Source organism: Anolis sagrei, chromosome 1 (genome assembly GCF_037176765.1).
Source record: "Anolis sagrei isolate rAnoSag1 chromosome 1, rAnoSag1.mat, whole genome shotgun sequence".
Taxonomy (NCBI): domain Eukaryota; kingdom Metazoa; phylum Chordata; class Lepidosauria; order Squamata; family Dactyloidae; genus Anolis; species Anolis sagrei.
In genome coordinates this window covers 24,287,889-24,315,418 of record NC_090021.1, presented here as the reverse complement: position 1 = coordinate 24,315,418, position 27,530 = coordinate 24,287,889, and the positions used below count along the sequence as shown (strand labels likewise).

The following is a 27,530-nucleotide window of genomic DNA, read 5'->3' as shown; positions in this document are numbered from 1 at the left end:
ACAGCTATTGTGCTCTCAAGGTTGATAGGCATTCTGTGATATTGTGGAAATTGGAAAGGTCTACAACAGGAGAAAAAGGGAATTTGCAATGCAATTTTTTTTTAAAAAAAGCTACTTCTCTTTTCCTTTCTATTTACAAAACTGCAACACATAGGCCTGTTGTTACTCTCAACTTGAATCAATGGGCTTTCCCTATCTGTTGACTTGCCATGCAACACTTGATTTAGTGGAGCTACTCTAGATGAGGATGAGACTAAACCAAGAGACTCCAGCTACACTCCGCAATGCAAATTTTCCAGCTAAGTAGTCCAACGTTCTACTTGAGTCTATAAAAAAAGTCAAGAGATTTTCACTCTTTAATTTGTTAAAAATGTCAGACCCATGAATACATGTTACCATCATTACATCAATACAAAAAGCAATACAAATTAAGCAGCTGGATACAAAAATACACTGAATACATGAACACCACAATGGGACACGACACTAATTGAGAACAGTGTATACATGAAAAAAGTAAATACATTTTTACATGTAATGTGTATGTGATTTCTACTCTAACAGTAATGTTTTAGTTATTTCCTTTGCAATATCTTCTATATACAGCATAGAATAAAATACTTTAAAAAGTTGTTTCTTCTCCTTAATATGCAATACAATATCTTTTAGCCTAACAGAATCAGACTACTGAATAAAAATGATACTTCGTGTCAACTGCTCTGAAAGGATCAATTTTTAAATCTGCTTATTTAGTAGGATTTCATACACTTAATAACGGTCATCTTAAATACTGTCTCTCACAGTACTGTACATTATATTGCTTAAACCTGTACAATCATACAAAAGTGGCAAACATTCGCTAAATGGTAATTTTGAAAAGACACATTACACATATACAAGTCGTCGAAGTCAGTCCTCAGTGATGTCTATTTACAATGAAAGTGCTTCTTTCAGATCTAACATGATATACGTCTTACAAAATGATTAATCTCCCTCAAAATGGGAAAATTATGCGGAAAATACCAACTTGGCAAACACTATAGCATACTGGATTACTGCATGTGGTTCCGAAAATAGCAGCCCGAAAGTGTTTCTGTTTATAATTTAAAAATAAATAAAGCACAGAGGTAAACCAGTTACAAAACGGCAGAAACCTGCATTATCCATAATGGGGAAAGTCTTAGTAAACAAGTATCTAACAAAAAGGTGAAGCAGTGGGGTCGAAAGTCTTGAAGACCTCTTTCAGCGATTTGTCATCCGAATCCCCACTGGGGTCGTTCTCTGGGGCTTGGCTGGTCTGCCCAGGCTGCCTTGCCTGCTTCTGATCACTGTACTGTGGTCTGATCAACCCTGACAGAGCCTGGATGGGAAGGTTGTGCACGGCGGGTGCAGAACTGGAGCGTTTCGCTGGGGACTTCCTAGCGCACCCCACTTTATCCAGACTGGCTTCTCCAAATCCTTCCAGATTCTTTTCCACCTGTGGAGATGGTTTTGGAAGCAACTGTTCTTCTGATACAGTAGTTTCACTTTGGCTAGAGTTTTTCAAAATACCTTTTTTCTGGTTCTCTCCATTTTCCCCTGAATTAATTAGAGGGGGGTCTAATGACGCTTGATTTCTTGGATCATACAAACTAATGCCACTCAGTATTGAGCTAGGAGTGCCCAGACGTGTGCCAGAGGACAACTTGGGTGCATATGGAGGCAACATGTCTGGATCAGTCTGAGAGGTTGCCGCTTCTGAGGACTGTGATGTCCCACCGCTGGATTTAGCCAACCTAGGATCAGGTTTAGGAGGCAAAAGGTCTTTTGGTGTCCCGTGGTGGGTGTCTGTACTGGAAGATCTATGGATTCTGGGGTCAATGATCTTCTGCAAGCGAGGATCTCCTAATTTACCAGGATGTGAATCTCCAGGTTGGTCCAGGGAAATACTCCTGCTTGCCAAATTTGTATTTTTTGCTTTCGCCACTAATCGTGGGTCAGCTGGAACTGCAATCGGAATGGAATCATTTTTGATATTCCTTAATTGATTAAATCTCTGGTCAGCTATGAGTGGAGGAAGAGGTAAATTGATGGAAGATACTGGGTCTTGTTTGGGCAAAGGTACTGGAAGTAAATCTTCAGGAGCCCAAACAATATGTTTCGCAAAGTTGGGTTTGTTCAGAACGATGTCCATTTTAATATGGCTAAACTGCCGAAGTTGAGACCTTGGATCCCGTAATGTTACTCCAGGAAGAGGGTCTAATGGTATCAAAAAAGGTCTCTCTCTCAGTTCTCGTTCTGTTTCCTCATCGTCTTCATCCACTCCTTTCTGCATGATTTTGACACTAGGATGCGTATGATGCAAGTCCACCTTAGCTCCACTTGCTGATGAGCTCACATGACTACTTTCATTAACTTTTAACGTCCTAGGATCTCGGGAGAGCCTTGGGTCCAAAACTGCTGAATCGGATGCTTTTCGAGCATTGGATCTTGAGGTGGACCTAAGCCTGGGATCAGCGGCCTGAATTCCTGGGACTCGCTCCTTAGCAAGTCTTGGGTCAGTTGGCACAACACTCAGCTGCTGGTCTGCCAAATGCTGTTGATTTCTGAATGTCTCACTTTGTTTCTTTAAGGTCTTCAGTATTGATTTAACACTGCTTCCTTCTTCCTCTTCACTACTCGAGTACCAATTCACATTATCATCTAGAAAGATAAAAAAAAACAACATCATGCATATTTCAATAGCCATGTTTTCCTAACCCAAGAATCCCAAAATGGAATTTCTCAGTGATATCTGGGTATCTTTAAATAAAACTAAATTACATGAAAGAGGACATTTCTTGATTTCCTATTTGAATATTGGAAGAGATGTCTCCAAATACAAATTGGCTGTAATATCTTAGATCAGCAAAATTCAACCATAAAACCAAATGTTAAATGCTACATAGAGGTGAAAACACATGAATTAACGTAATTAGCCAGATTACATCTGCAGATTTTAGTGGACATATTTTTGATCACAATCAACAAATCTGAGTATAAGTGTCTGTAAGTAGCAACTGCTGAAGTATGAATCGCTGTCTAAACTGAAAAAGGCACTATATAAACAAGGCAAATATTTCAGGAAGATGAAAAACAGATAATTCACAAGAACGTTAACTGGCTTCATGTGTGTTTTCTTTTTATCTGTTTGGAAGGATGATGCTGACAAAGGTCAGATTTGATTTGTGGAATTATCTTCAACTGTCTTCCAAACTACAAGAATGAATGTCCATGGGTCCGAAGTTGAGATATAGTCACTCTAGATCTTCCTGACTCAGAGGTTCTATTTTGTACCCATAAGAACACATGAAGAACTATGCTGGATAAATACTAAAGTTCTCCCTAGTTCAAAATTCTGTTTGCGTACTGTCCATGCAGTGTATGACATCAGGACAGTTCAACTGAAAAATGCCAAGAAATCATAAAACACTTTCTACAGGGCTAATGAAGTCCTTTGAAGATAAGACAACACTGTGATGTGATTATTATGCTTTAAAGAAAGCTCATTGCATTAAAATTCTCCAACAGCTACTTCGATACATATGTGTAATTAAGTAGCTCCTGGTCCAACGTCCTGCAGCCCACCTTGTGAACCACTAGCTGGATCAGATATCTGTTCAGCTGCCAATCGGAGCACAAGGAAATTGACATTTCCAATCTGCTCCCACCAGCAAACGGGGCTGAGACGAGGAGTTGTGATGGGGTCCTACTTCTGTTTGCCTAGCCCTGCTTGCTGGTGGGAGTGGGCTGGAAAATATCCACTTTGTGCCTCAGTTAACACCTGGACAGAGCTCCCTTATCTGATCCATCACCTGGCTGTTAAGGCACAGAGTTACATAATCTTATAGTAAAACTATGCAGTGTTATTGAATACAGAGCAACTACAAATACACAACTCTTGATGACCAATCTGTAAGGGCAATACTGAAAATATCCATGTTTAAAAGGACCTTAATTCTTAACATGATACCAGGCATTTTTTGTTTGTTTAAAACACTACAACTACATTTTCATTTTATTGTTTTGTGGCTTTTTTTTAACGCAAAGTATTACAACTAGACCACAAAGTGGGAATAATATTTTTAATTTCCTTTCTTTCTTCATGTCAATCAAGTCTTTTCTGATATTTTGTTTCACCTTGTGTTTAAAAGCAAGCATATCTGTGTTCTCTTCTTGGGAAAAGTTGGATGACGGATTTAAGTAACATGGCTGCTACTTTATTGAAATCTTTTGTTTATATAGATCACTATTAATAAGGAGACATCCAAGAAGTTTTGTACGTTTTCACATAATGTTAGACCCAGTGGGATCTCAATATTTAATTCCATACAATTCAATATTTACTATGACTTCATTAAGTAATATAATTAAGCTTTAATATTTTATTATTGTCTTTAATATTTCTCACATGGATTCTGACTCAACCGTTATTCAATCATTATCATCATCACTATCACTACAATATTCAGTATTTCTCTTGTTTTTATAAACATTACTTTCAACATTATTTTTTGATGATTTCAGTAATTGCTTAATTGGTTTTGTTTTTAGATGTAGTTGCACATTCAACAGTCACTCTCTAGAAGTTCAATGTAACAAAATGCTAAAAAGAACTTGTTTTTCAAAGTTAGGTATTACTTGCAATGCCTGGACAGGAAGAAAGGATAAAACAAGACACTCTAGCTCAGCATTATGCTGCTGTGAGAGAAGGAAGCCACTTCATTTTTTTTGTATTAGATCCATGAAGAATCTCTCTTTAAATGTATCCAATGGTCAAAAGAACGCTATTCTGTCAGTGTATTTGCCATCACAACCCTTCTTCCTAGAAAGATATCCCTTCTACTGACTTGTATAAATGCAGGTTAAATAAAAATTCATTGTTTTTTAAAATCTCTGAATTAGTATCAGGATTAGACAGGCTGTAATAATAAAATAATATAGGGCATATGGATTACTTTGGAGAAATACGTACTTTAGTGGTGAGGTGGAATGATGCTGCTGCCTAATCACTACAATAAAATTAACAGGACCAATTTGGAGCTGATTTTGCAGTGTGACACAGAACATTGACAAGTACTTGAAAAGACAATTTTTACATATGGACAGAATGTTACACAACATTTTATTTTTTAAAATGCAGAGTCTGACAATACCTTCTTCTCTACTCAATGACCTTTGACAACGATTGCTCATTTGTTCTCCATCATCTTGTTGTTTTTGACTGAGCCTAACGAAAAGGGCCTTCTGCATTGCAGGAAGGAAGTCTGGTACATTAATAGCTGAATTATGTCCTGTTGCTGGGGCACAATCTAATTCGTACTCATTTCCACTGTTATGTGAAGAAGTGTGGTGAAGCTGGTGATCTGTGAATTCTCCTTTCCATGTACCATCTGTATTTAATATTACAAATAATCAGTATTAATGCTGAATGCATGCTAAAATAACTTTCTAAGTTCCCTCTCCTCCTTATAAGTAAATTGCCTCAGTGCTATCACGTGTAATCAAGAAACATAGTTCAACGTGATAAAAGAGGTGGGAGTATGTTACAGTAAGCTTAATGTTCAGTGGCTATAGTCACCAGGGGCAGGTAGCAAATTTACCTTACACCTCAGTAGCATCCTTACCTTACACCTCAGTAGCATCCTTAAGTGCACTCTTTAGTTTCTCTAAGACAAAGTCATTTGAAATGAACAGGTTGCTTACCTTTAACTGCCTTTCTTCGAGTGCTCACCTGTGAAATTTGCACATATAGGTTCTTCCATGCATGCACAAAGCAGTTAGGAATTCTTTAGGTCTAAGTGAAACATTTTGGCGGTAGCCTCACCCTCTCCCTGTGATAATCTATATGCCAGTCAGAGGGTTTTAAGCCTCAGTTCCTCAGACGATAGGTAAGCAGCTATAGACATCGAGGCATGACCAGCAGTGGGGAGGATGGGTGGGGATGTGCAAATTACACAGATGACCACTCGAAGAAACACAGTTACAGATAAGCAACCTGTTCTTCTTTGTTGTCTCTGTGAAAATGGCACATTTGGGTGACTAGCAACCTACTGACTTTGGAGGTGGGAGTCATGCCACACAGGAGAAGAGCACGGTTTTGTCAAAAATAACATCTTTCCTATATAGGATGCCCACTTTGTAGTGAGAGACAAATGTGAGTGGTGTGGACCACATTGCTGCCCGGCAAGATGTTCTCTAAAGGTACGCCATGCAGGAAAGCCTGCGAAGCAGCAACCACTCTTGCAGAACGGCTTCTAACTTGGGGTGGAAGGTTTTGACCTGCAAGCCGGTAGGCAAGACAGATCATGACATTAATCCACGAGGAGAACCCTGTGACAATACCGGAAGAGCATCTTGGTGATATTTGAGGAAGAGCCTAGGAGACTTCCTGTGTTTGCGAGTTCTGTGGATGTAAAAGACCAGAGCCCTTCTGACATCTAGTGTGTGGGGGACCAATTCAAGAGAAGTCGGATTCTGAAAGAATGCTTGAAGGTAATCTTGGCACATTTGGAAATGAGAGACCACTTTAGGCAGGAAGGTAACATCTATGCAGAGAACTACTTTGTCTCTATAGAAGCAGAGATATGGTTCATCAACCCCTAGGACACCAAGTTCACTAACATGTCTTACCACAGTAATCATGACAAGAAAGGCGGTCTTCCAAGAAAGGTAAGGAAGTTCTGTCAAAGCCAATGGCTCAAAGTGGAGTTTGGGTAGCTGACATAGGACCAATTCCAAACTTCAGATGCTGGAAGCTTTTTACGCTGGGTGATTGGTGCTCATACAGCATGCTTGGGGGGTAACCGCCTGGCAGATGTGGCAGGACTGTACCATGCGAGTTTCCCCAAGGCACAGTAGGCACATGGAGTGGCCATCAGTATCTGGGAGCTTCCCTCCGCAAGTTGCACACTTCTATAAAAAGTAGAAGACATCCTGATAAACGAGCAAGGGGAAAATCAACTGGCCTGGTCCACTGTGTAGGGCAGAAGAGTAGTTGGAGAGTGTAGCCAAGTTAAAGTTGGTAAATAACAGTCCCAATTGTTTAGCAAGAGAGTAGTTAGGGAACCTATCCAAGTCAAAATGGTAAAGAGGATGCTAGCTGAACTGAGAACAAGAGCTAAGGGAAAGCTGCTAAGATGCGGCAGACAAAAGTACAGAGGCTCAAGCCCCTCTCACTAGCATATACACTAACTCGGGGAGAGTGGACGAGGCTACCGCCAAAATGTTTGATTTAAAGCTTATAGAGAATGCCATATGTGCAATTTCACAGAGAACATGAAGAAGGAAGCGCCCCTCTTAGGTAGAATGGTGAGTAACTAGTTTTCCTCCCAAATGTGAAGCTGTGGGGTAGATAAAGATTATCCTAGCACCTTTGGGGTTATCTTCCCAGGTCCACACTTGGAAGAAGGGTTGACTGGAATGGAAGCTACACAACCAGAGATGAACAAGCAATCCCCATGACTAGCCTTTTTTGTGAAACATCAACATCCAAGTTGACATTTATCCCTCCATAACAACTGGATGTATGTTTTGGATTTCCTTGAAGCTTCAGACCTTACAAAAAGGTATCCAATACTTGCTAGGTGAAAAGTTTCTGTGTGTGGGAGAGACTAGTCTGGTTAAACATGGGACAGCAACTGATTTTCTCTTGACCAGGGTGTATTCAAAGAATAGTTTCCACTGGCATATGCTCTTATATGAAAACTTAAGTAGTTTGGAATGAGATGTATTTACAGCAGAATATAACCCATTCTTTACACTTGGCCCATGACCCGCTGGTAGAAATGTCACAGGAAGAATGCATTTTGCATATAGAGTACATAGAGATAATACAACATTTCTAGGGTCCCATGCAGCAGGTATGTCCTCCTTTTACAATGACTGAACTGTGAAAATACTTTTTAAAATCTTCAATAAGCACAGGGGATTGTCACATTTCAACTCCTCACTGCATATATGCTTATCACTCAGGATAAAATGTATATATTGAATATTGAAACTTACCACCAACATTTGTGGTTGCCTGGAAGTTGTGTACCGCCTGATGTGAATAATAATTGTCATAGAAACTGGCTGGATTCTGAAGAGGCTCATAACCGGTGTTTGGTTTTCGTTCACTAGCAAGTTGCTGATACGGTGGACCAGGTGCACAGTGACTCTCTCTGGGCATGTTCACTATATGTTCTTGAGCAGTAGCACTGCCGTAGGATGCTCCAGGTGATGTTAAAGGTGGACCACCTTGCTGTGCATGAACAGATCCACCAACTGGACCCTGTGGCCCCAAGTAACCTGGAGGGCCTGGCTGCAAAGGAGGGCTCTGTGGCACTGCTGGACCTGCACAAGGATGCCCAGGAGAATTTGAAAGTCCTGACAATCCATTATGTCCTGGGCTTGACTCTGCATTGTACACATTGTCTCCTTCAAATTCTGGTCCCGGTGGTGATGTGCTATTATAGAAGGATGGTGGACTGAAAAACAAAATGTTAAATCAATATCATTTCTGTATAAACATTTCTTAAAATCTTAAAATAGTCATGTTCCATCCTGCTGTACTTAAAGGTGTACCCATTTCCCTCTTCTTTTGTAAAAACAGTTTTCTATTTGGCAGATGTGTGGTTCACTGCTATAGAAAATACAAAGAAATAGGGAACACAGAAGAATGAGTGGCACCCACCTGGGCAATAAGGTTGAGCAAACATCTTATAACAGGGTTGTTGTGAGTTTTACAGGCTGTATGGCCATGTTCCAGAAGCATTCTCTCCTGACGTTTTGCCTGCATCTGCGACAGGCATCCTCAGAGGTTGTAACCTCACAACCTCTGAAGATGGCTGCTATAGATGCAGGCGAAATGCCAGGAGAGAATGCTTCTGGAACATGGCCACCCAGCCTGGAAAACCCACAACAGCCCAGTGATTCCGGCCATGAAAGCTTTCAACAATATATCTTGTAACACCAGATGTAAGCTACTCAGAAGGCCATCAATATTCTGCACGTTTTGGCTCCATTAAAACCTGGTATGAAATTTCCATAAGTCTAAGACTTACGTTTTCCCAATTTTGTGTGCTAAATCCACAGTTGGCTTCACAACTATCTCAAAGAGAGATGGGATTTTCTTGAATTCACCAGAGGGATCCTGAAAGTCTTCTGCATCTTCCTCAGTAAAGGAATATGGTTCTGGTGGAGTTGGCAAAAGTCCAACTCCTGGGGGTGGTTTAGGAAGAGGCACTATGCCACGCTTCCTAAGTTCTTCAACTTCTTTCTCATCATCATTTTGTGGTTCCTCCTCATTATTTAAAACCTAGAATACATAGAAAAATATTACAGTCTTTAAGTTATCCAAATTTTCTAAAAAAAATTGCAGTCATTATATAATCCTACCATATGTTTACTTAATGGGATTCTGACATCCCCGATTCTAAAGGCTTAGGATATGGAAGAATCCAGGTTTAGAATAAAATTCAAGCAGACATACACTACAGTTAATCTCAAAATTATTTGAAGCTCCCTATCAAAACCAGTTTATGAAGACCTAGACATGCTTTAGACAAAGTATATTCTAAGTCCATAGATCAAACAGACCATAATCTAACATACAAATTCTTGTTTCTAAAAAATGGTCAACTCACACTCATAGATAAAAAGAAGGGGGGGAGAGGATTTCTCAATAGGAAACAATTATTTAATTGGTTTCATATATAGATTGAGTTTAATCTCATTCACCACTTTCATCATGACAAAAAATGATCCTCTTGAACACAAAGTTAGAAAGGAAATTACTTCATCCTTCCAGATTTCTTCTGAAGCATGAGGTTTGCTTCAGCTTCACACTTGTTAAATGCGCAACTATCACTATTTTCTGTCTCCCTCCTCCAGCACAGAGGAGACATGAAAAGGAGACAAATGTGTTTGTCTCTGTATTCAATGTATGCACCTCAGAAAAGCTAACATGCCCACCCAGATCCTTTTTATTTCAGGGCTAAAGATGAAAACTTCTGACAAGTTATATGAATGTCTACTGGACACAAACCAGGAGCAACTTAACTCAATTATTATTGGTATGCACAGAGAAAAAAAACTTAGAGAATGTGTTCCCCATCTGTCCTCATGCTCAACTGGTAGTGGGAGGCCTAATGTACATAGCTATGCTTTCATCTCTAATAAGGGCTCTTGGATAGGAGTGTCCGCTTCATACAGAAATAAAACAAATGTCAGAAGGAGATTTACTCACCTTATCAAGTAGTTCTTTAGTCTCTTTAGTTAGAGGATCATGAGAAAACTTGCACTTGTCCCCATGGTAGCACTTGGCTCCTGTATGATAGAACTTGCAAGGGAATTCATGTGAACCAATATTAAGGAGTAACAAGTATAACTTTTCAAATAGTATTATTTACACAAGTTTTCCCACTCATGACCCTTCTGCCTGAGAAATTTTTATGTGACCCCAGATATATAGGTATATAAAATAGGTATAAAAATCAAATCTTTACTGGTAAATCAGCATTTACAAGTCTTGCTGAACAGGCTGATTTTCCTTTCTGTGGAGTATAGCTGAAGTATTTTATTTGCAGTCCACTGTAAATCCTGCATGTTGTTGCTAACAGATTTTGCAAATGGGTGATGTTGAGGGACTTTTTATTATTGCGATCCCAACAATGAGCTAATGCGACCCCATTTGGGATTGGGACCAACAGTTTAAGAAACAGCAATTTATACAATCACCACTTTGACAGGCACAGTAGGTTAGAGTAAACAGTACAATGAAATGGCTCTTCACACTGCCATTTAAGGAATGACTGCCATTGGGCATTGTATCAATGGGTTCCCTAGAATATTTTTCTTAAAAGAGTGCATGGGATAGTTTGGAGCAGTTAACATTCTTCCACATGTTAAACAACTTCATCCCAGAGTAGATCAGTGTACAAAAAATATTAGTAATGCACATTTAAATTTAAAATATATTTTTTCTAAAAGACTCTGTAAACAAAAGGATTTCAACCTGGTACCAAAAAGAATACAGCATTAGAAAACTGTGCAAGGGCATTCTGAAGAAAAACCATCACCACAGAGAAGATAATTTGTTTCTTTTTTGATAGTCAATGTTTTTTTTTACTACTGTCAGAAAACAAAACAGTTTCTTCCCTCAAACTTGCGTTTTTAGCCACTGCAGCTTCCAGAAAAGGTGTAATAGGAAAACATGAGGTGGGGGCACTCCTTTATTGTTCTTTTTCCATATTTCTTCTGCCATGCTTTATATAGAAACTAACGGTAACAAAATAAATCCACTTTCCCTTTCTCAACTCAAATATCATATGGTGTGGTGATGGTAACAACAATATGCATGACATATACATGTTAAAGGAATTATTATTAGTACTATTATTATTTAACCACAACATTACTAGAATTATTTTCTCAAAGGATATTATGCATGTAAATGCAGTTCTCCCCTTTGGAACAATAACCCTGTATATAAAATTTGCAGATTTCCTTTTTCTTTTCTATTTCTGCATCATGATCAAATTTACACTGATCTCCCTGTGGATATAAAAAGAGAGGTTATAGTTCCTAATGTTGAATTCATCTATTTCATGCTGAAAATGCAATTATAATATTAATAAATCTGACTCGGCATTGCCCACTTTCTATTAGCACTGTGAAAATTGAATTTTAAAGAGATGAACAAATAAACAAAGGTCACAAAGAGACCTCCATGTACTCCACTGCTATGGCACCAAATGTGGGCCCTTTGACTCTCCCACCATTATAATATCAAACTTAATTCCACCCTTAACTAATTGGTCCCACCATATACACTGTGTGCCTGAATTTGCCCACTCAAATAGCACTACTGTAGTGTTTTCCTAGTCATATGTGTGTACCACAAGAAACACTTATTAAACAGAAGTTCAACATACAGTTATAGATATTATTTGATGTACAGAACCTTATGATTACAGAATTTCAAAGCTTCATTGATACCTCTACTCATTTAACTTCCAAATTCCAATGTAATCCATCTCACTGGGTCTTTCCCCATCTCTTCATAATCCAAGCTGACTCTAACTGTTTTAAGTGACCTCAAACAAACACCTTCCCTTTCACCAGTCTCCTCTGCTTATCTAACTAGTTCTAATTCCCATCACTAACTAACTGTTCTACACAACAACCTTTTTAAAATCCAATGAAAATGTTTTTATCCGAAAAGTATCATAAAATTTTTATTTCTATAGTTTCAGATGTAACTGTTGAACAGGGCTTGAAGACAACAGAATTGAAAACTAATTCAGTGATGATGCCACACCAGGAAATAAAGTATATATAGCATTAGGCTACTAGAACAAATATGCTAATATAAACCACCAAAACATTTTTACGAAACACTTCTGATTCTATATTGCTCATGTTCAATATTAAATCAGAAAGTATGCACCACTGTTTAGAACTATGGTAGCTATCGTTTTTACTTTCCTTAAAGTTCCATAAGTAGCTTTCTCTAGTATCTTTTTATACTAAGGACATAAAATCGGTTTGTGATAAATCATGTGTTGGTAGTGAGAAAACTATTCAAGAAATAATTCAATACCCCAATTTTAAATAGAGAGTATAACAATATAGTCACCTTAATACACCGTGCCTCTAGGAAATATTTGCATATTTGTTTTCCTTTGTGTTCCACAGTATGCTGGTTTATAAACGCCTGACTCATAGTTGGCCATTTCTTCACTGGCTTTATTTCCTAGAAAAACAAGTAACTTGTTTTAATGTGTTACTCCATAAAATATAATTGGCAAGCAAAACAGTTACAGTATTCAAATCACTGAAAAAAAATCAATGATTGAGATTTCCCAAAGTTTAAAAATCAAACAAATATATACATTAATTGATCCAGTTGAGAGCAGGGTACTGTTGTATATCAGCCAACTGCATCTTTATGAAGAAGCAAATAAGATTTTACTAATGCAGCTACTTAGCAATGCATGATATTTACCTTGGTTGTATTATCCTACATCTTATGATTCATAAAAAAATATCATAGTGCATATTGTGCATACACAATGAAATCCACTTACTACAGTCATGGTACTGAAGGCCTATCTATTCCAACTTTTACAATGTCAATCATTCCACTAAATACTTCCACAGCAATCTAAATAAATATCCCAAGCATTAACACGACAGAAGCAATTTCCGCATAAGTTACCTCTTCAAGTCCTTTATTTATCCCTCTTCCCCTTCCACGGTCTTTACGCTTCAATTTCTTTTGCATGCCACGCCCTCGGCCCATACTGTAACTATTGATATTTTGCCCAGCACCTTATAAAAAGCACAAAACCTCATGATTAAAATAATTTAGAGCATAAAGATTATGTTCTGAAAATGTAACAATATTTACATATGTGTACTTATAGTGTATACATCATGTTAAAATCTCTTCCTGCAATTCATTTCAGAATTAAATGCTTTTTGAAGTAATTTCTGAGATTATAAAACAGTACATTGTTCTAAATTCTCTTTGAGACCTTTCAGAATGAATTCTAAGTTCCAATTAAGTTCTTTTCAGAAAGTAAATTTACATTTTTAAAAATATAAGAAGAGCAAGGTATAGTTATGCTTTGAAGGAGGAAGGAATAAGATAAGAATAATGACAGAAGCAAAGTATACACCAATAAATTTTAACATCCAATTGTGATGTGGCAGCTAAAAAGTCAATGTGATTCTACGCCGCATCAATAGCAGTATAGTGTCACTCAGACTGAGGAAGCAATAGTACCACTTAAACATTAGAAAAACTTCCTGTTTATAAAAGCTGTTCAGAAGTGGAATATGCTGTCTCAGAAGCTAGTGGAGTCTCCTTCTGTTGGGAGTGCTTTGGTTGCATTTTCCCGCATGGCAGAGGGTTGGATTGGATGGCTCTTGTAGTCTCTTCTAACTCTACATGCTGCCACACCAATTCTGCTTGTACAGATACTGGCAGCTAAGAAGATATACAACCATCAAAAATATTCCACACCAAGAATTGGGAAAATTGCTGGCTTGTTTCCAGTGTATCACTGCTAATACTGTAAATACCACTCTGCATAGGTGTGAATTTTGACTCATAGAAGATTACTCTTAGATTACTTCCTTACCTTTCTGAATTCCTTTCATTCCTTGTTTCTTCATTAGTTCTTTAGAAACGGGAGCGTCTAAATCACTATTTGAACTCTCTTTAGCTTGTCTATATTGTTTCAGCTGGTCAACAAAATCCTCTTTTTCATCCTCATTATAGCCAAAGTCATCACTATAATCGTCATAGTCTTTGTTTTTTAATTTTTTGATATGCAGTGTCTTCTGCAAAGGGGTATACTTCCCTGAAATATGCCCATGCTGGGTGAGACAAAACGATCATGAGAAGCACATCAGGATACAAACTGTAAATATTATGTATGCCAATCAACAGCAGTTCTCCAAGACGTAGTTTGATTGCAGATGTCAACAGGAAAAGCAAGGAAAAGCAAGTGATCAACACCAGTTTTCCCTATACAACTTTAAAGGAAATATAACATTTAACATTTGGCCGAGTCCTTGTGAAGACAGGGCAGGATATAAATAAAGATTATATTATTATTATTATTATTATTATTATTATTATTATTATTATTTGCTGTGTTTCCCAATCTAGGAAATATTTCTATCACCTCAGTCTTTATTTCCCACATTAATCTTGGGTATCAAAAGACTGAATGCTGTAGGACTGAATGCTGGAATGGGTGTTACTGTTTCCTCCAAGAATATCAGCCTATAAATAATTGATTTTTGCTGTAGTGCAATTTGCTCAACTGTAATTTACTTAACTTAAATTTTAAAAAATGGTTTATAAGGAATTTTCATACAGATAAATGTTATTTTTGTCCTTTAGCTAATGTTCTTGTTAAGGATGTTCTGAACATCCTTCTCTGATACATACATGTGCATAATACAAAAACTCTCACAATAAACATTTCAACAACAATAAAACATATTTACTTGAGTCACCTACATCTAATCATATTGCCGTTTTCTTTACTGTTAAAAAATCTGGAACAAGCAACAAGAAAGTGAAAGCACTGTATTTTGTATACTCATACCTAACTCCAGAAAATATAGTCAAAAAAATCAACCCAAGAAACCCTTCGTAGATTTATCCACAGGTCAAAGTAAGTACTGTATCATAAGTTTTATCAAAAGGGGAAACCTTCCCTTTTTGTGCTACTGAGCAAAAGAGAACTTAATTTATATCAGAAAAACATAAAAGAAGCAGTAACTCCTTATATTCTTTCTGCTGCAGTACCACATCTGGGCTTTTTGAATGTCTGGACAGGGAAATGGCAGTGCTAGTGACCAGGAACAGGCAACGCTAGTGCTTTCCCTCTCTGCAGAAAAATTCTTGACTTATCTTTGCATCTTATCAAAATTCATAATATTGCCCCTAAATCTGCCCTTGACTTATACTTGAGGTCAACTTAAATGAATGTATATAGTACTAGTAAAACCCAATCTGTCATTGACTTCATTTGCAGAAATTGAAGAGTTAATGAAATCTTTCAACACTGGCATTGAAGATTTAAAGATGGGCTCAAAGGCAACCTTAAAAACTCTGGCATAGACACTGAGAACTGGGAAGCCCTGGCCCTTGAGTGCTCCAACTGGAGGTCAGCTGTGACCAGCAGTGCTGTCGAATTTGAAGAGGCATGAATGGAGGGCGAAAGAGAGAAATGTGCCAAGAGGAAGGCACATCAAGCCAACCCCGACCGGGACTGCCTTTCACCTGGAAACCAATGCCCTCACTGCGGGAGAACATACCGGTCAAGAATAAATTGCTTTATTCTGTCTCAAAATTTTGGTAACTTGTTAAAAGGGAAAATGTGAGTCCTTTTTGCCTGTATACCTTGTATCCATTTGATAAAAGTGAAAGTAAATCAAGAAAATAAGATTATATATGGCTGGATAAAAAAAAGGGAAAACAGCATATATGCAAATTAACCAAATATAGGCCTAGAATGAAACATTTTAAAATGTGTAAAGCACTTTTTAAAAGGACGATGATGTAGTCCAAGATAGAATTGTTGGCCTGTTACATTCATGGGCTTAACAGTTGCAAATCTGATTATTCTTGGATTATTTTTCACTACCACCATCCCTGTCATTTTAAATAGGGATTTTAAATAACACCAGTACCCATCTTGGGCTGTTCTCAGTTATGTTAGGCTTAGTCAGTGACCAAATCTTTGGTCACTGGGAAAAAAATCCAACTAGGTGAACCCAGCTACACCTGCATTCCCTTGCTTACTCCCTTGGGTCGGGCAGGGGAGGGGAGTGGCAAATGATCCATAGGTTTCCAGAGCAGATGAATAGGAGAGGTAAAGATTAGCAGGAGGGGAATGCTTGGAAACCCAGAATCTTGAAAGGCCACAACTGGAAGTGTTTGTGTGCTTCTCTGGGTCTTCCAGTGCTATTCTACGTTATGCATCTGGCTCAAACATAGCCAAAACATAGGCTCTGCTATTATCCCTGGTTACAGGTATCCATAGGTGAACTTGAGTCATGTCTCCTGAAGATACAGGGATTGTACTGTATTTATGGTTTTTCCACTTTTACAAGGATTTTGGGCCTTAACCCTTGTGATAATTGTGGGCTGACCACATATTTAAATAACAAAATTATGTCAAATTAAAAGATATACCTGAAAAGAAGACTCATAATCTCTGTAGAAACCGCCGCCTTTCTTATGGGATCTTTCTGAACGTTCAGCTTCAGAATCGATGCTATAATCAGAACTATCATCACTAGAAGGGGAATTGTGCTGAAAAGCAAGAGGTTTCATTTTATAATGTAGGCATATGAATAACTTATAGAGTGTACTTTAGACACTACAATTAGGGTAGGAAGAAAAGGATGCCATGGGCTAAGAGTGTACAGCTCAAATGATCACAAAGATTAATATATTAACACAATTAATAAAACTGAGTTGCAGTTCAGCTGTTCACATATAGTGCAGTACTTAGACTATCTCGTGACATGCATTCAAGATGCCATATAACTACCACCATTATAATCTATAACCTCCCTTTCCACGCCCACATCCCAAGACTAGAATTCAAGGACAGATCCATTTTTACTTATTTTTTACAGCTCACATGTGATTCTGGAAAAGCAGGAACTAGCATGCAATGCATCGATTCTCTCCACACCTGTGGGATGGTTTCCACACCCGTGGGAAATATCTTCATCAAAAAGTTTAATCATCAGTGAAAGCACACAAAGGTATCACAAAGTTTAAGAATGGTTTCAAATGGATTTCAGTAAAGGAAAATAATCACTGTGAGTAGAGCTGGGAAGGCTTGGAAAAAAACTGGAAAAATGTGGAAAAAACAGTTTATTTCCCTACCTACTCCCATTTTTCCACCCAGACCTTCCCATCTCTAAATGTGAATACAGAAGCCGACTCAAAATTCTGACTCAAAATCACTGACTCAAAATTCTAACCTTGTGTTTTTCTCGTCTTCTCCTCTTTGATTTTTTCTTCTCTTTCTCTTTTTTGCGCTTCTTTCGGGATTTCCTATGTGCTTTTTCAGTTTTCTGTTTATCTTCAGCTTTTGCATCTTGTTCATCCTTATCTTCCTCAAATCCCGTATCATCTATTTCACCATCCTCAAGTTCACCATCCTCTCTGTTTCATAAAGATATAGTATGAACTCAGTATGCATTTGGAAAATTAAAAGTAACAGAGTAAAGGCACAATTACCTCAAATGCAAAGTAGCTCTGTTTTGTGAAAGATACTGCAGAGCTTATATGTAGTTTTAATAAATATCTGAATGCCATTTTAAAATTTAAGTCTCCAAACTACTGCAAAATTATGATTGAATAAAAAACCAACATATACGTAAAGCTATTAATAAACCAATAATCAATAAATTAACCAAGCATTGAAAATAACAAATAACTAATTTGTAATTAACAAATAAGGTAAAAAAGCAGTATATGATAAATTTCAATAAAGCAGTTAAAACCCAAAATAAAAAGCTGTCAAAGAAATAAAACTACATTAAACTTCACATGCAGTACCAGCCACTTGGATAATATCTTCATTGTTAAAAGTATACAAAAATACCACAAACAAAATAAGATAAGGCATCAATCTCTCCATTATGGTCAGCACTGGAAAAGATCCCTACCAACATTTCAAAAGGATTTCATCAATTTTCACCCCAATATATATATATATAAATATATGAATAATTATGCATTGTGTCTAAAAATGCTACACTTACTTAACATGTTACTGAATTTTATCCAGAACACACAACAAAATCTGCTGTCGACATCTGAACACTGACCAAGAAGGTTTTAAACAGTGTATTTTAATATTGAGATAAATGTTTTTAATGTTTATGTATTCATACAATGAATTCTTGTCCCAGCATTGAATGCTTGATGTATATATGCTGTGCCTGAATCCCCTTCAGGGTGAGAAGGGCGGAATATAAATGTTTTAAATAAATAATTAAATAAATATTACAATTAGGCACATGATAAACCCTGGCAAAATTCAGCACTTTCTCCCCACTTTTTTCTGAAGCCTTTTCCCTTGGAAAAATGATTTATGGATTTTTTTTTTAGAGTGATAGATAAAATGTTTAAAGCAAAGTGTTCATATATTTATTCTAACTTTTTTCTAAAGCAGGAAAGCATTAATGTAAGACAATATATATCCAGTTAGAAGACAAGAACTTTTGAGTAGTTAATTAATTCAAGTCACTCATAGGGAATCCAACAGGTTGAAGGGAAAAGCAAAAGAGTGATCATCAGCTGGTTCAGAAATTATTCAGCAAATCACTAGTCCAGATAAACAAAGCTGGCAAAAAGTAAAACAAAAGACATATATCATAGCCAGTCCGAGGTAAGGAAAACGCAAAAACTGAAAAATACTTTGTCGCCAAGGGGGGTTGAAAGTAACAAAGCTGCCAGGTAGTAGAAGATTTATAGACAACGGTCTCCTGATATCAGGTGCCTAATAAAGTCAAAGTCTTCTACTTAATAACCACAGAGAGTGGCACAATCTCGCCTTCTCTTGTTGATCAATAAACTATGGCTATGAGTCTTCATCAAATGAAGCTTCATGCTAAGGGGTAGAACCCTCTTCTGCCTCAAATGCCAAGCTCCTCAAACAAAGAAAGGTAATAGTTATCATCAGCTGCCTGGTAATGTGAAATGGTTACCAGCCATTCATTAATTCAAAGTATTGTTTGGTTAGTTTCTCCAGGGAAGTGGGTGAGAGGGGGATGTCAATCTGGACCAGTTTGTCCAAGATGTCATCCACCAAAACATCTTCACACTGATCCTGCAATGTTGTGTATCTAAGGAGCCACTGCATTTCTCTCAAAACTACAGTTTATTACCTAAACTGTAGTTTTCTGTCAAGAAAACTACAGTTTAGGTAATAGCTGCTTGTGGTTAATCTGTACTTGAAGTGAGCAGATTTACGTGCTCAGACACACTCCAGTTTTGTTGAAGCAATTCCTCTGTGAATGTGGACTCAGATCACCCAGTTCAAAGCAGATATTGTGGGATTTTCTGTCTTGATATTCTGGGATATAGGGCTGTGTGGAAGCACCCGCAGATTCCTGACTTCCTCTTTTATATCTGAATCACCCAACTCTAGAAGTGAGTTATAATAATGTACAATATCTCATCAGTGACATTTCTGGTCTTGGTCTTTTCTTCTCAGTTTTTTAAATGGGACTGACTACTTGATGCCTGTTTGATGCTATGCAGAACTAGTCAAGGCAAAATCAATTTCTGTTTTACTAATGTCAATTGTTTCTTCTTTTTATTATTTTCCCTCTTCTTGATGGATTGGTAAAACCAAAGAGATTCTTTACAGTTTAGAATTTAGCAACTCAATGTGTAAAAAGGTTAAGCAATGCATAGCTACTGTCAGAATAAAGAGAAGTTTAAGTATACCAAACATTATAACCTTATACCAAACAATTATATATAATATCATTCATTTTCTTAAAGAAGAAAAATGTATTTTCAATATGGTAACAAAGTTAGTATCACACATTTTCATTTTTTTTAAAAAAACTGTAAAAAAAAAAATCAATTTTCCTCCCTTGGTTTCAAAGTTTCCAGAAATTTTACAACACTATCTACAACTATATTTGTTCAGACAAATGCAAAAGAAACCTATAAGCAACGATTTAAGCAAGTTATTTTTCATCTTACAATACCCATGCAATCAAATTAAATAATAGGTTAATGTAGTCAGACCGTTCTACAGGATTAATCTACTAAAGGTCAAACCTAGAAGGAGGAAACAATTCTGCTTTTGTTACTCATTCCTCCCAGTTAAAACAGTTAGCTCATCTTCTACAAGGGCCAGATCTATATTTGCTTTATCTAACTGAAAATAATATAATACATTTTATTTATTACCCGCCTCTCCTGATAGCTCAAAATGGGGTACAACAATTTTAAAAACAAATGAACAGCCCCAGTGTAAATACTGCACAGCAGATTTGTATAGTCTAAAACAACCACTGGGTGACATTTGGAAACCTTTTACTGTTGACAATTTAGGGTCAGGACCTGCAGTTTAAGAAGCAGTGCCCTAGATAATGATTATGTCCCCGCAGTACCTAATGAGGTTACCCATAGTACCTATGATCGGAGAGTCGCATATTTGTTCATGACCCAACATGAACACCAGTGCTTCTTACTGTACCACTATTTTCTACATAGAACAAATGGATCAGTTTCTACACAAAATAAATAGATTAAGATTGGCATCAGAAACTCCAAGGTTTAATAAAAAATGGGGAATGAGAACATTTCAGTCTCATGAGGCATTCTGTCTCTAATCTCAAGATATTCATTCTTGAACAAAAGAACTTCCAAGACCAATTCCAGTAAGAAACAACTGAGACGAATCACCCAAGTAGGTATCCAATCCATTCCATCTGATGAAGTGATCCATAATCCATGAAAGCTTGGTCTTTAAGGTGTCACAAAACATTGATATTTTCCTGCAACAGACTAACATTACTATCCTCGTAAATTGCTACCCTATGAGTTTAAAACATACGCAAAATTATTTTCAAGGCTTGAAGTGCACTTGAAAAATGCTAAGTATCCAAAAGCCCTAGATCACATCCAAAATCTCGCTGATATAATTATTTTGTCAGCAGAGGGGCCTTAGTTAGATTTCAAACATTAATTAATTGTAAATGAAACATGCCATTTAAAAAGCCTCACATTAAAGGTATTACATGTTTTAATCTGATTTCTTTTAAACAAATGAATCATAAACATGCCTGTTTAGAACCAACTTTACAAAGTGTTGCGGGTAAACAGAGTATTTTGAAATGAATTTTTGTTTGCAATTAAATTAAAGAAAAAACAATCTCCCAAAAATTATCATGCAAGTTAAGTGTTGGAGGAAAGAATTTTACTCCAATTTGAAGTGTATATTCTTAACATGTCTAGTTACTTTTAGGAAAATAGTTAACTAATAGAGAGATGTTTTAATTACATCTAGCTCAGTATTACTGATAACTCCAAAGGACATTCCCACACTATTGTTATGGCACACATCAAACAGAGAAATCTCATTCTATATGGAATACTATAATGATCCATGTAGGATAGTTGGTTCAGAATGTTGGCTTGAAACAAAGTAGGGTTTTTTTCATTCAATCAATGAAGGTATCTGAGCTAATTTATCAAAACAGAAAGTGAGATGGTAACATTTCTTGACTATAATCACTTCGGACTGCAAGCATTAAGGTCATGTTTGAATGCTTCTTTGTAGAAGGTTTCCAGTGCAAGAAAATTTCAAGTAATTTAAAAATGTAAAATCATCCTGACAAGCTTTCTTAGTTACATACAATTTTCAACAGTCATGTCTTGGGAAAAAGGCAAGCTATAAATCAAACAAACAAACAACTATTCAACTATGTGAACTCAAACTTGGAATTTGTGGTAATGCAGTACAAGAAAAGGTCAACTATCTTGCCTTCTGCTTTGGTAGGTATATCCTTGAACAATTAGTAAATCTGCTTCAGTCTGTGGGAAGAGCCAATATGAAGCTCATTATTGGACTAAGCCATATAACCTTCAGTGAACTGATTTAGTCTTTTGGCCAAGACACAGTTACTGTTCCTCTGTCAATTTGAGTGGGTATTTCTCACAATGTTAACTGGGCATGAAGATCTAATTTCCCCTCATATTTTTCTGATGCACACATAGGACAAAGAACAAAAATGGACATAATGCTGAGGACAAATTTGAGGGGAGGGGGCATATAAGGGACTTGAAAAGTGTTAATATATAAAATGTAATCAAGAGAAAAATTGAAAATAATGATTCACACACTATTGTTATTATTGCTGTCTGCTTTCAAGTTATTTCTTCCATATAAGGCAAACATATAATGGGATTTCCTTGGCAAGATTTGTTCAAAGGAGGTTGGCCTTTGTCTCCTTCTGAGTTTGAGAATGTGCAACTTGCCCAAGATCACCCAGAGGGTTTCCCATGGCTAAGCAGGGATTTGAACCCTAGGCTCCAGAGTCATTGTTCAGCACTCAAATACCTACACCACACTGGCTTTAGAGTCATAAATATGGAAAGTGAGACCTACAAGCACCAGAAGAAAGAATTAAGGAAGAGGCCAGAAAAACTATTTAGACCATAAACAAAACTTTGTGAAGATTTTCAAGGACTACTTGATTATTAGAATATTCTCTTCTGTAGTGAGCTATAGCAGATGACCTACTGATCACCTTCCCATATGTGCAGGGTACTATAAATATGACTGTACAAGCAGTCCCCAAGTTACGAACAAGATAGGTTCTGTAAATTTGTTCTTAAGTTGACTTTGTAAGTCAGCACAGGTATATTTTTAAGGGTAACTCCAGCAATACATATATATAGAGGGGGGGAGCAAGCTTCGGATAGAATAGGGAAGGGTTAACACCCCTGTGCTGTGTTTCATCTCACTTTCTGTCTCTGTGATTATTTGTTTTTGAAAATAGTGGCTTGTTGTGGAAATAAGGATGGGTGATAAAGCTTCAGTGGAGACATCTTTCTACCATGGCAACTCTTTCAGGTGTGAATTTCCCTTCTGAGGGGTAGAATTCTCTCATTGCCTGTTGTCTGACCCCCATTCTTAACTATGAGGGCTTCCTTTAATTCAATAGTGAAATGTTTATCACAGAACTAACCTCAGTAATTTGGTTGGCACAGTTTTTAACTATGATATTCACTTATTTTAGATTTTGGAGGAACTGCATATATTTAATTCACAAAGTAATTAATTGCTCATTCTCTTTGAGAGGGTAACTTATGTGTTGCAATTCTGGCATATCACGACCTTATCCTTTCAGTCAGTATACAACCTATTACACGATATTATCATTGTGTTCACAACACTGATAATCAGAATCAGTTTTAACAAAATATGAGCCACACCTATTCCTATTTTTATTTCTTGGGTGTCCAAATGACATTGTGAATTTTTATTCTGAGTCATTGGCTACTGACCCAACCCAACCTGACTTATAAATTCTCAACAAAGGAAATGCTCAGCCAATGTGTCTTCCCTATATAAAAGTTGAAATAATTGTAACACTTATCCTCCTCTTCTATACTATAGCTGACTTTCCATATTTGCGGGTTTCAAGTTTGCAGATTTAATATGTTCTCTCTAGGAATCTCTAGTTCCTCCTTTGTGATTCTGTGGAAAAATTCTGCCCAAAGGTGACAACAGAGTCATGATGCAAGACCTAGAGCTTCCTGTAGAGGTGTTTTCTCAGGCAACAAAGAACATTTTAAAATGTGTGTTTTTTCTGCTTTCACATGGGTCCTGCACTCCAAGGCAAGAATGTGGAAGGGTGACTGTATACAGTAATCCATGATCAGTATAGTGTTGTAGTACTGGGACAGAATGAACAGTCCAACTTCCAAACATTGAGATGGAACAAAACAGATCTCCCTCACTAACCAGGACTCTCAAAGCACAGCAAAACAAGAAACCTATTCTTCTAAAACTTTGTACTCAACATATTATGGGGGGGGGGGGGGGAACTAATTAAAAGGAATGTCTTATCTTAATTTTTTTTGCATCTTTTTGTGCTTTGTTGTTGTTCATTCGTTCAGTCGTCTCCGACTCTTCGTGACCTCATGGACCAGCCTACGCCAGAGTTCCCTGTCGGCCGTTACCACCCCCAGCTCCCTCAAGGTCAGTCCAGTCACTTCAAGGATGCCATCCATCCATCTTGCCCTTGGTCGGCCCCTCTTCCTTTTGCCTTCCACTTTCCCCAGCATAATTGTCTTCTCTAGGCTTTCCTGTCTCCTCATGATGTGGCCAAAGTACTTCAACTTTGTCTCTAGTATCTTTCCCTCCAGTGAACAGGCGGGCTTTATTTCCTGGAGGATGGACTGGTTGGATCTTCTCGCAGTCCAAGGCACTCTCAGCACTTTCCTCCAACACCACAGCTCAAAAGCATCGATCTTCCTTCGCTCAGCCTTCCCTAAGGTCCAGCTCTCACATCCGTAGGTTACTACAGGGAATACCATGGCTTTGACTAGGCGGATCTTTGTTGCCAGTCTGATGTCTCTACTCTTCACTATTTTATCGAGACTGGACATTGCTCTCCTCCCAAGAAGTAAGCGTCTTCTGATTTCCTGGCTACAGTCTGCATCTGCAGTAATCTTTGCACCTAGAAATACAAAGTCTGTCACGGCCTCCACGGTTTCTCCCTCTATTTTCCAGTTGTCAATCATTCTTGTTGCCATAATCTTGGTTTTGTGCTTTAGCAAAGGTAAAATAAAAAAAATTGCCAACTAACTGCTGAAAAATAAGGCAGTAAAACTTTTTCTTGTTTTGCTCTGAACAATAAATTCTAAGTATCCAGTTTTAAAGTGACCCATCTTATTATTATCAGAACATAGGGGATTTTTTTAAAGTAAAAATAAACATGCAGATAAGCAACGAGAGCAGTCAACTCATAAAGAAGTTCCTACTTTTGCAAAGTTACATAAATTTACAAGATCCAATTCTACTTCTCAAACTACATAGGGTCATTCTAATATAGCTTAATGTGTCTTCTGTCAAGGCAAACAAAGGAAAATGTTCTGGGTTGCGATGAAAACTTAATTTTTAATACCTAGACATTCGCTGAGTGTCTTCCTTCTACAAATGAGCATATTTTGCATGAATATAATTCTGTACTTTCTGTGAGTTTTTAATTTTAAAATAACAGTAAGTCACAGAATAATAAGCTCAAAACTAGTAATTCAGTAATGGGCAATGGCTGCTTTTAAGAATCCATTAGGTAAAGTAGGTGGCATTTATATCACTTTCTGGTAATAGTTATAATATACTTAGTATCCAGTCTGTAGTAAGAAGCATTTCATTAACATGTTAAATGCTGCTACTTTACTTGAAGACTGCTGGTACGTAGATCTAGCTACAAGGCCCAGACCTGCTTCACTGTTACTGCGTGCAAGTCATTTTATCTCGCAGTCACTCGTAGAAAGGGGAAACAGGCTATACCATAAAGTGCTTGGGGCTGCGTATATGTTTTGCATCACTGATTTAAAATCCTTTATATGATTGTGGAGTGGAATAAGTTTTTACAGGCAGACTTGTCCATTATTGGAAACATGTTACTGTGATCTAGAAAAAAATGCATACATGTCACTGAATGTACGAAAATTATTTAAGGAGTCTCCTGTTTGAGAAACATGAAAAGTGAAATCTGTAGGAGGGAAAAAAGCCCGCTGAAAAGACAGGAGGAAGATGCAGAATCTCTAACCACAGGAAGGGTTTGGGGGTTTGTTGGTTTAGGATTGAAAAGTGGCAGAGATAACATCGGATACAAACTCACCTACACCCCTCCCCCTAAATCTACTTAAATGTGTAAGGTGTCGACATTTACATGTAGCTTCATGTATACCACATGGGAGGAAAACACAACTGTTTTTGATTTCAAATGGGAGTGAGGAAAGAGGAACAATGGTGACATTATACAGACACCCACTGCGTGCGTTGTATGAAAAGATGGATTTTTTTTCCTTTTTACAGAATGAAATGTAAAAAAATAAAAAATGCATGCAAAATGCTCTTTGATCAAACATCCTTGTATCTAGATTTATTATTTTTCCCCTCTCTATTAAATACATATCAACATCACTGTTTTTTTTTTCCTCCAGGCTGAAGGTGACTTCTTCCCCCTACCCTCCCCATTACAATGCTACAGACATTATTATTATTATTATTTTCTCCCCTTTTGTTTCTTAAATCCACCAAGGCACAATTTACGACATTATTATTATTACTATTATTATTATTACCACCATCATCTCACAGCATATCGTCATTTCTTATCGCCATTGAGAAGCGGAGAAGAAAGAAAGAGAGAAGAAGGGTTACTCGACCTTTCGTCCCCTGCATGTTGCCTGTCAGAGTCGGGCATGTTTTGGTCAAGAATTGGGTTTGGGGGCTTGGAGAACAAGCTTTCAAAGGCCATTGTGCTGGCTCTGGCTGTGTGTGAGGAGGAGGAGGAGGAGGAAGGAGGAGAGAGGGAGGAAGGCAGGGCACTGCTGCTGCTGATGCCTGCCAGTGGTTGGGGAGGGAGGGAAGGAAGGAGGGAGGAGGCGCGATCACACACACAACATGCACATACACAAACCACATACACAACCAGGCAGTCGAGAGTGCGCACAAAGCTGCAAGCCTCGCCAAGAGAAGAGTGGAGAGTCCTCCTTCCCTTCAAGATCCAGGGGGAGAACAATCCCACATAGATACACATACACAAAGACCTGTTTGGGGGGGGGGGGAGGAGACACAAAATGTCAAGGGACAAGCTTTCTTCCTCTCTCACAGGGAAAAAAGGGGCAAGAAAAGAGTGGAAAAGTCCTCCTTCCCTTCAAGATCCAGGGGGAGAACAATCCCAAATAGATACACATACACAAAGACCTGTGGGGGGAAAAAAGGAGACACAAAATGTCAAGGGACAAGCTTTCTTCCTCTCTCACAGGGAAAAAGGGGGCAATCACACAAACAAAAAAGAGACTGGGCAGAAAGGGAACTAGCCAAGAGAAGAGTGGAGAGTCCTCCTTCCCTTCAAGATCCAGGGGGAGAACAATCCCACATAGATACACACGCGCAAAGACCTGGGGGGGGGGGGGGGGGAGGAGACACAAAATGTCAAGGGACAAGCTTTCTTCCTCTCTCACTGGGAAAAAGGGGCAATCACATACCAACAAAAAAGAGACTGGGCAGAAAGGGAACTAGCCCATCATCGCATTGCCTTTTGTGAACCCCAAAATGGTGAAAGTGTCCTTTTTCCTCAAGGTTTCATGGAATGGGAGAATACCACACACAGGCACACAATAATGGGCCTATCGCTTTGGAAGGTTGAAATGCCCCCTCCCCTTTCCAAATTTCTTTCACACTCACACCACACAACATGAAAGCTCACAA

The 27,530-nt window shown here is 37.8% G+C and overlaps 1 protein-coding gene across 2 annotated transcripts; it reads right to left on the bottom strand.

Annotated features, from left to right (window-relative positions):
• Positions 1 to 338: 338 nt before the first annotated feature.
• ZC3H6 (zinc finger CCCH-type containing 6) lies at positions 339 to 27,233 on the bottom strand. Of its 2 annotated transcripts, XM_060754471.2 has the most exons (12): positions 26,483 to 27,233; positions 17,527 to 17,710; positions 16,724 to 16,843; positions 14,151 to 14,388; positions 13,223 to 13,335; positions 12,641 to 12,757; positions 11,445 to 11,556; positions 10,250 to 10,359; positions 9,066 to 9,319; positions 8,026 to 8,489; positions 5,175 to 5,411; positions 339 to 2,682 (listed from the first exon to the last, which is right to left on the bottom strand). In XM_060754471.2, the coding sequence occupies exons 1-12, from the start codon at positions 26,854 to 26,856 to the stop codon at positions 1,196 to 1,198; spliced, it is 3,810 nt and encodes a 1,269-aa protein (XP_060610454.2). In that variant the 5' UTR covers positions 26,857 to 27,233; the 3' UTR covers positions 339 to 1,195. The 2 variants fall into 2 exon arrangements, with proteins under 2 accessions (XP_060610454.2, XP_067319486.1); XM_067463385.1 differs by lacking the exon at positions 5,175 to 5,411.
• Positions 27,234 to 27,530: the final 297 nt, after the last annotated feature.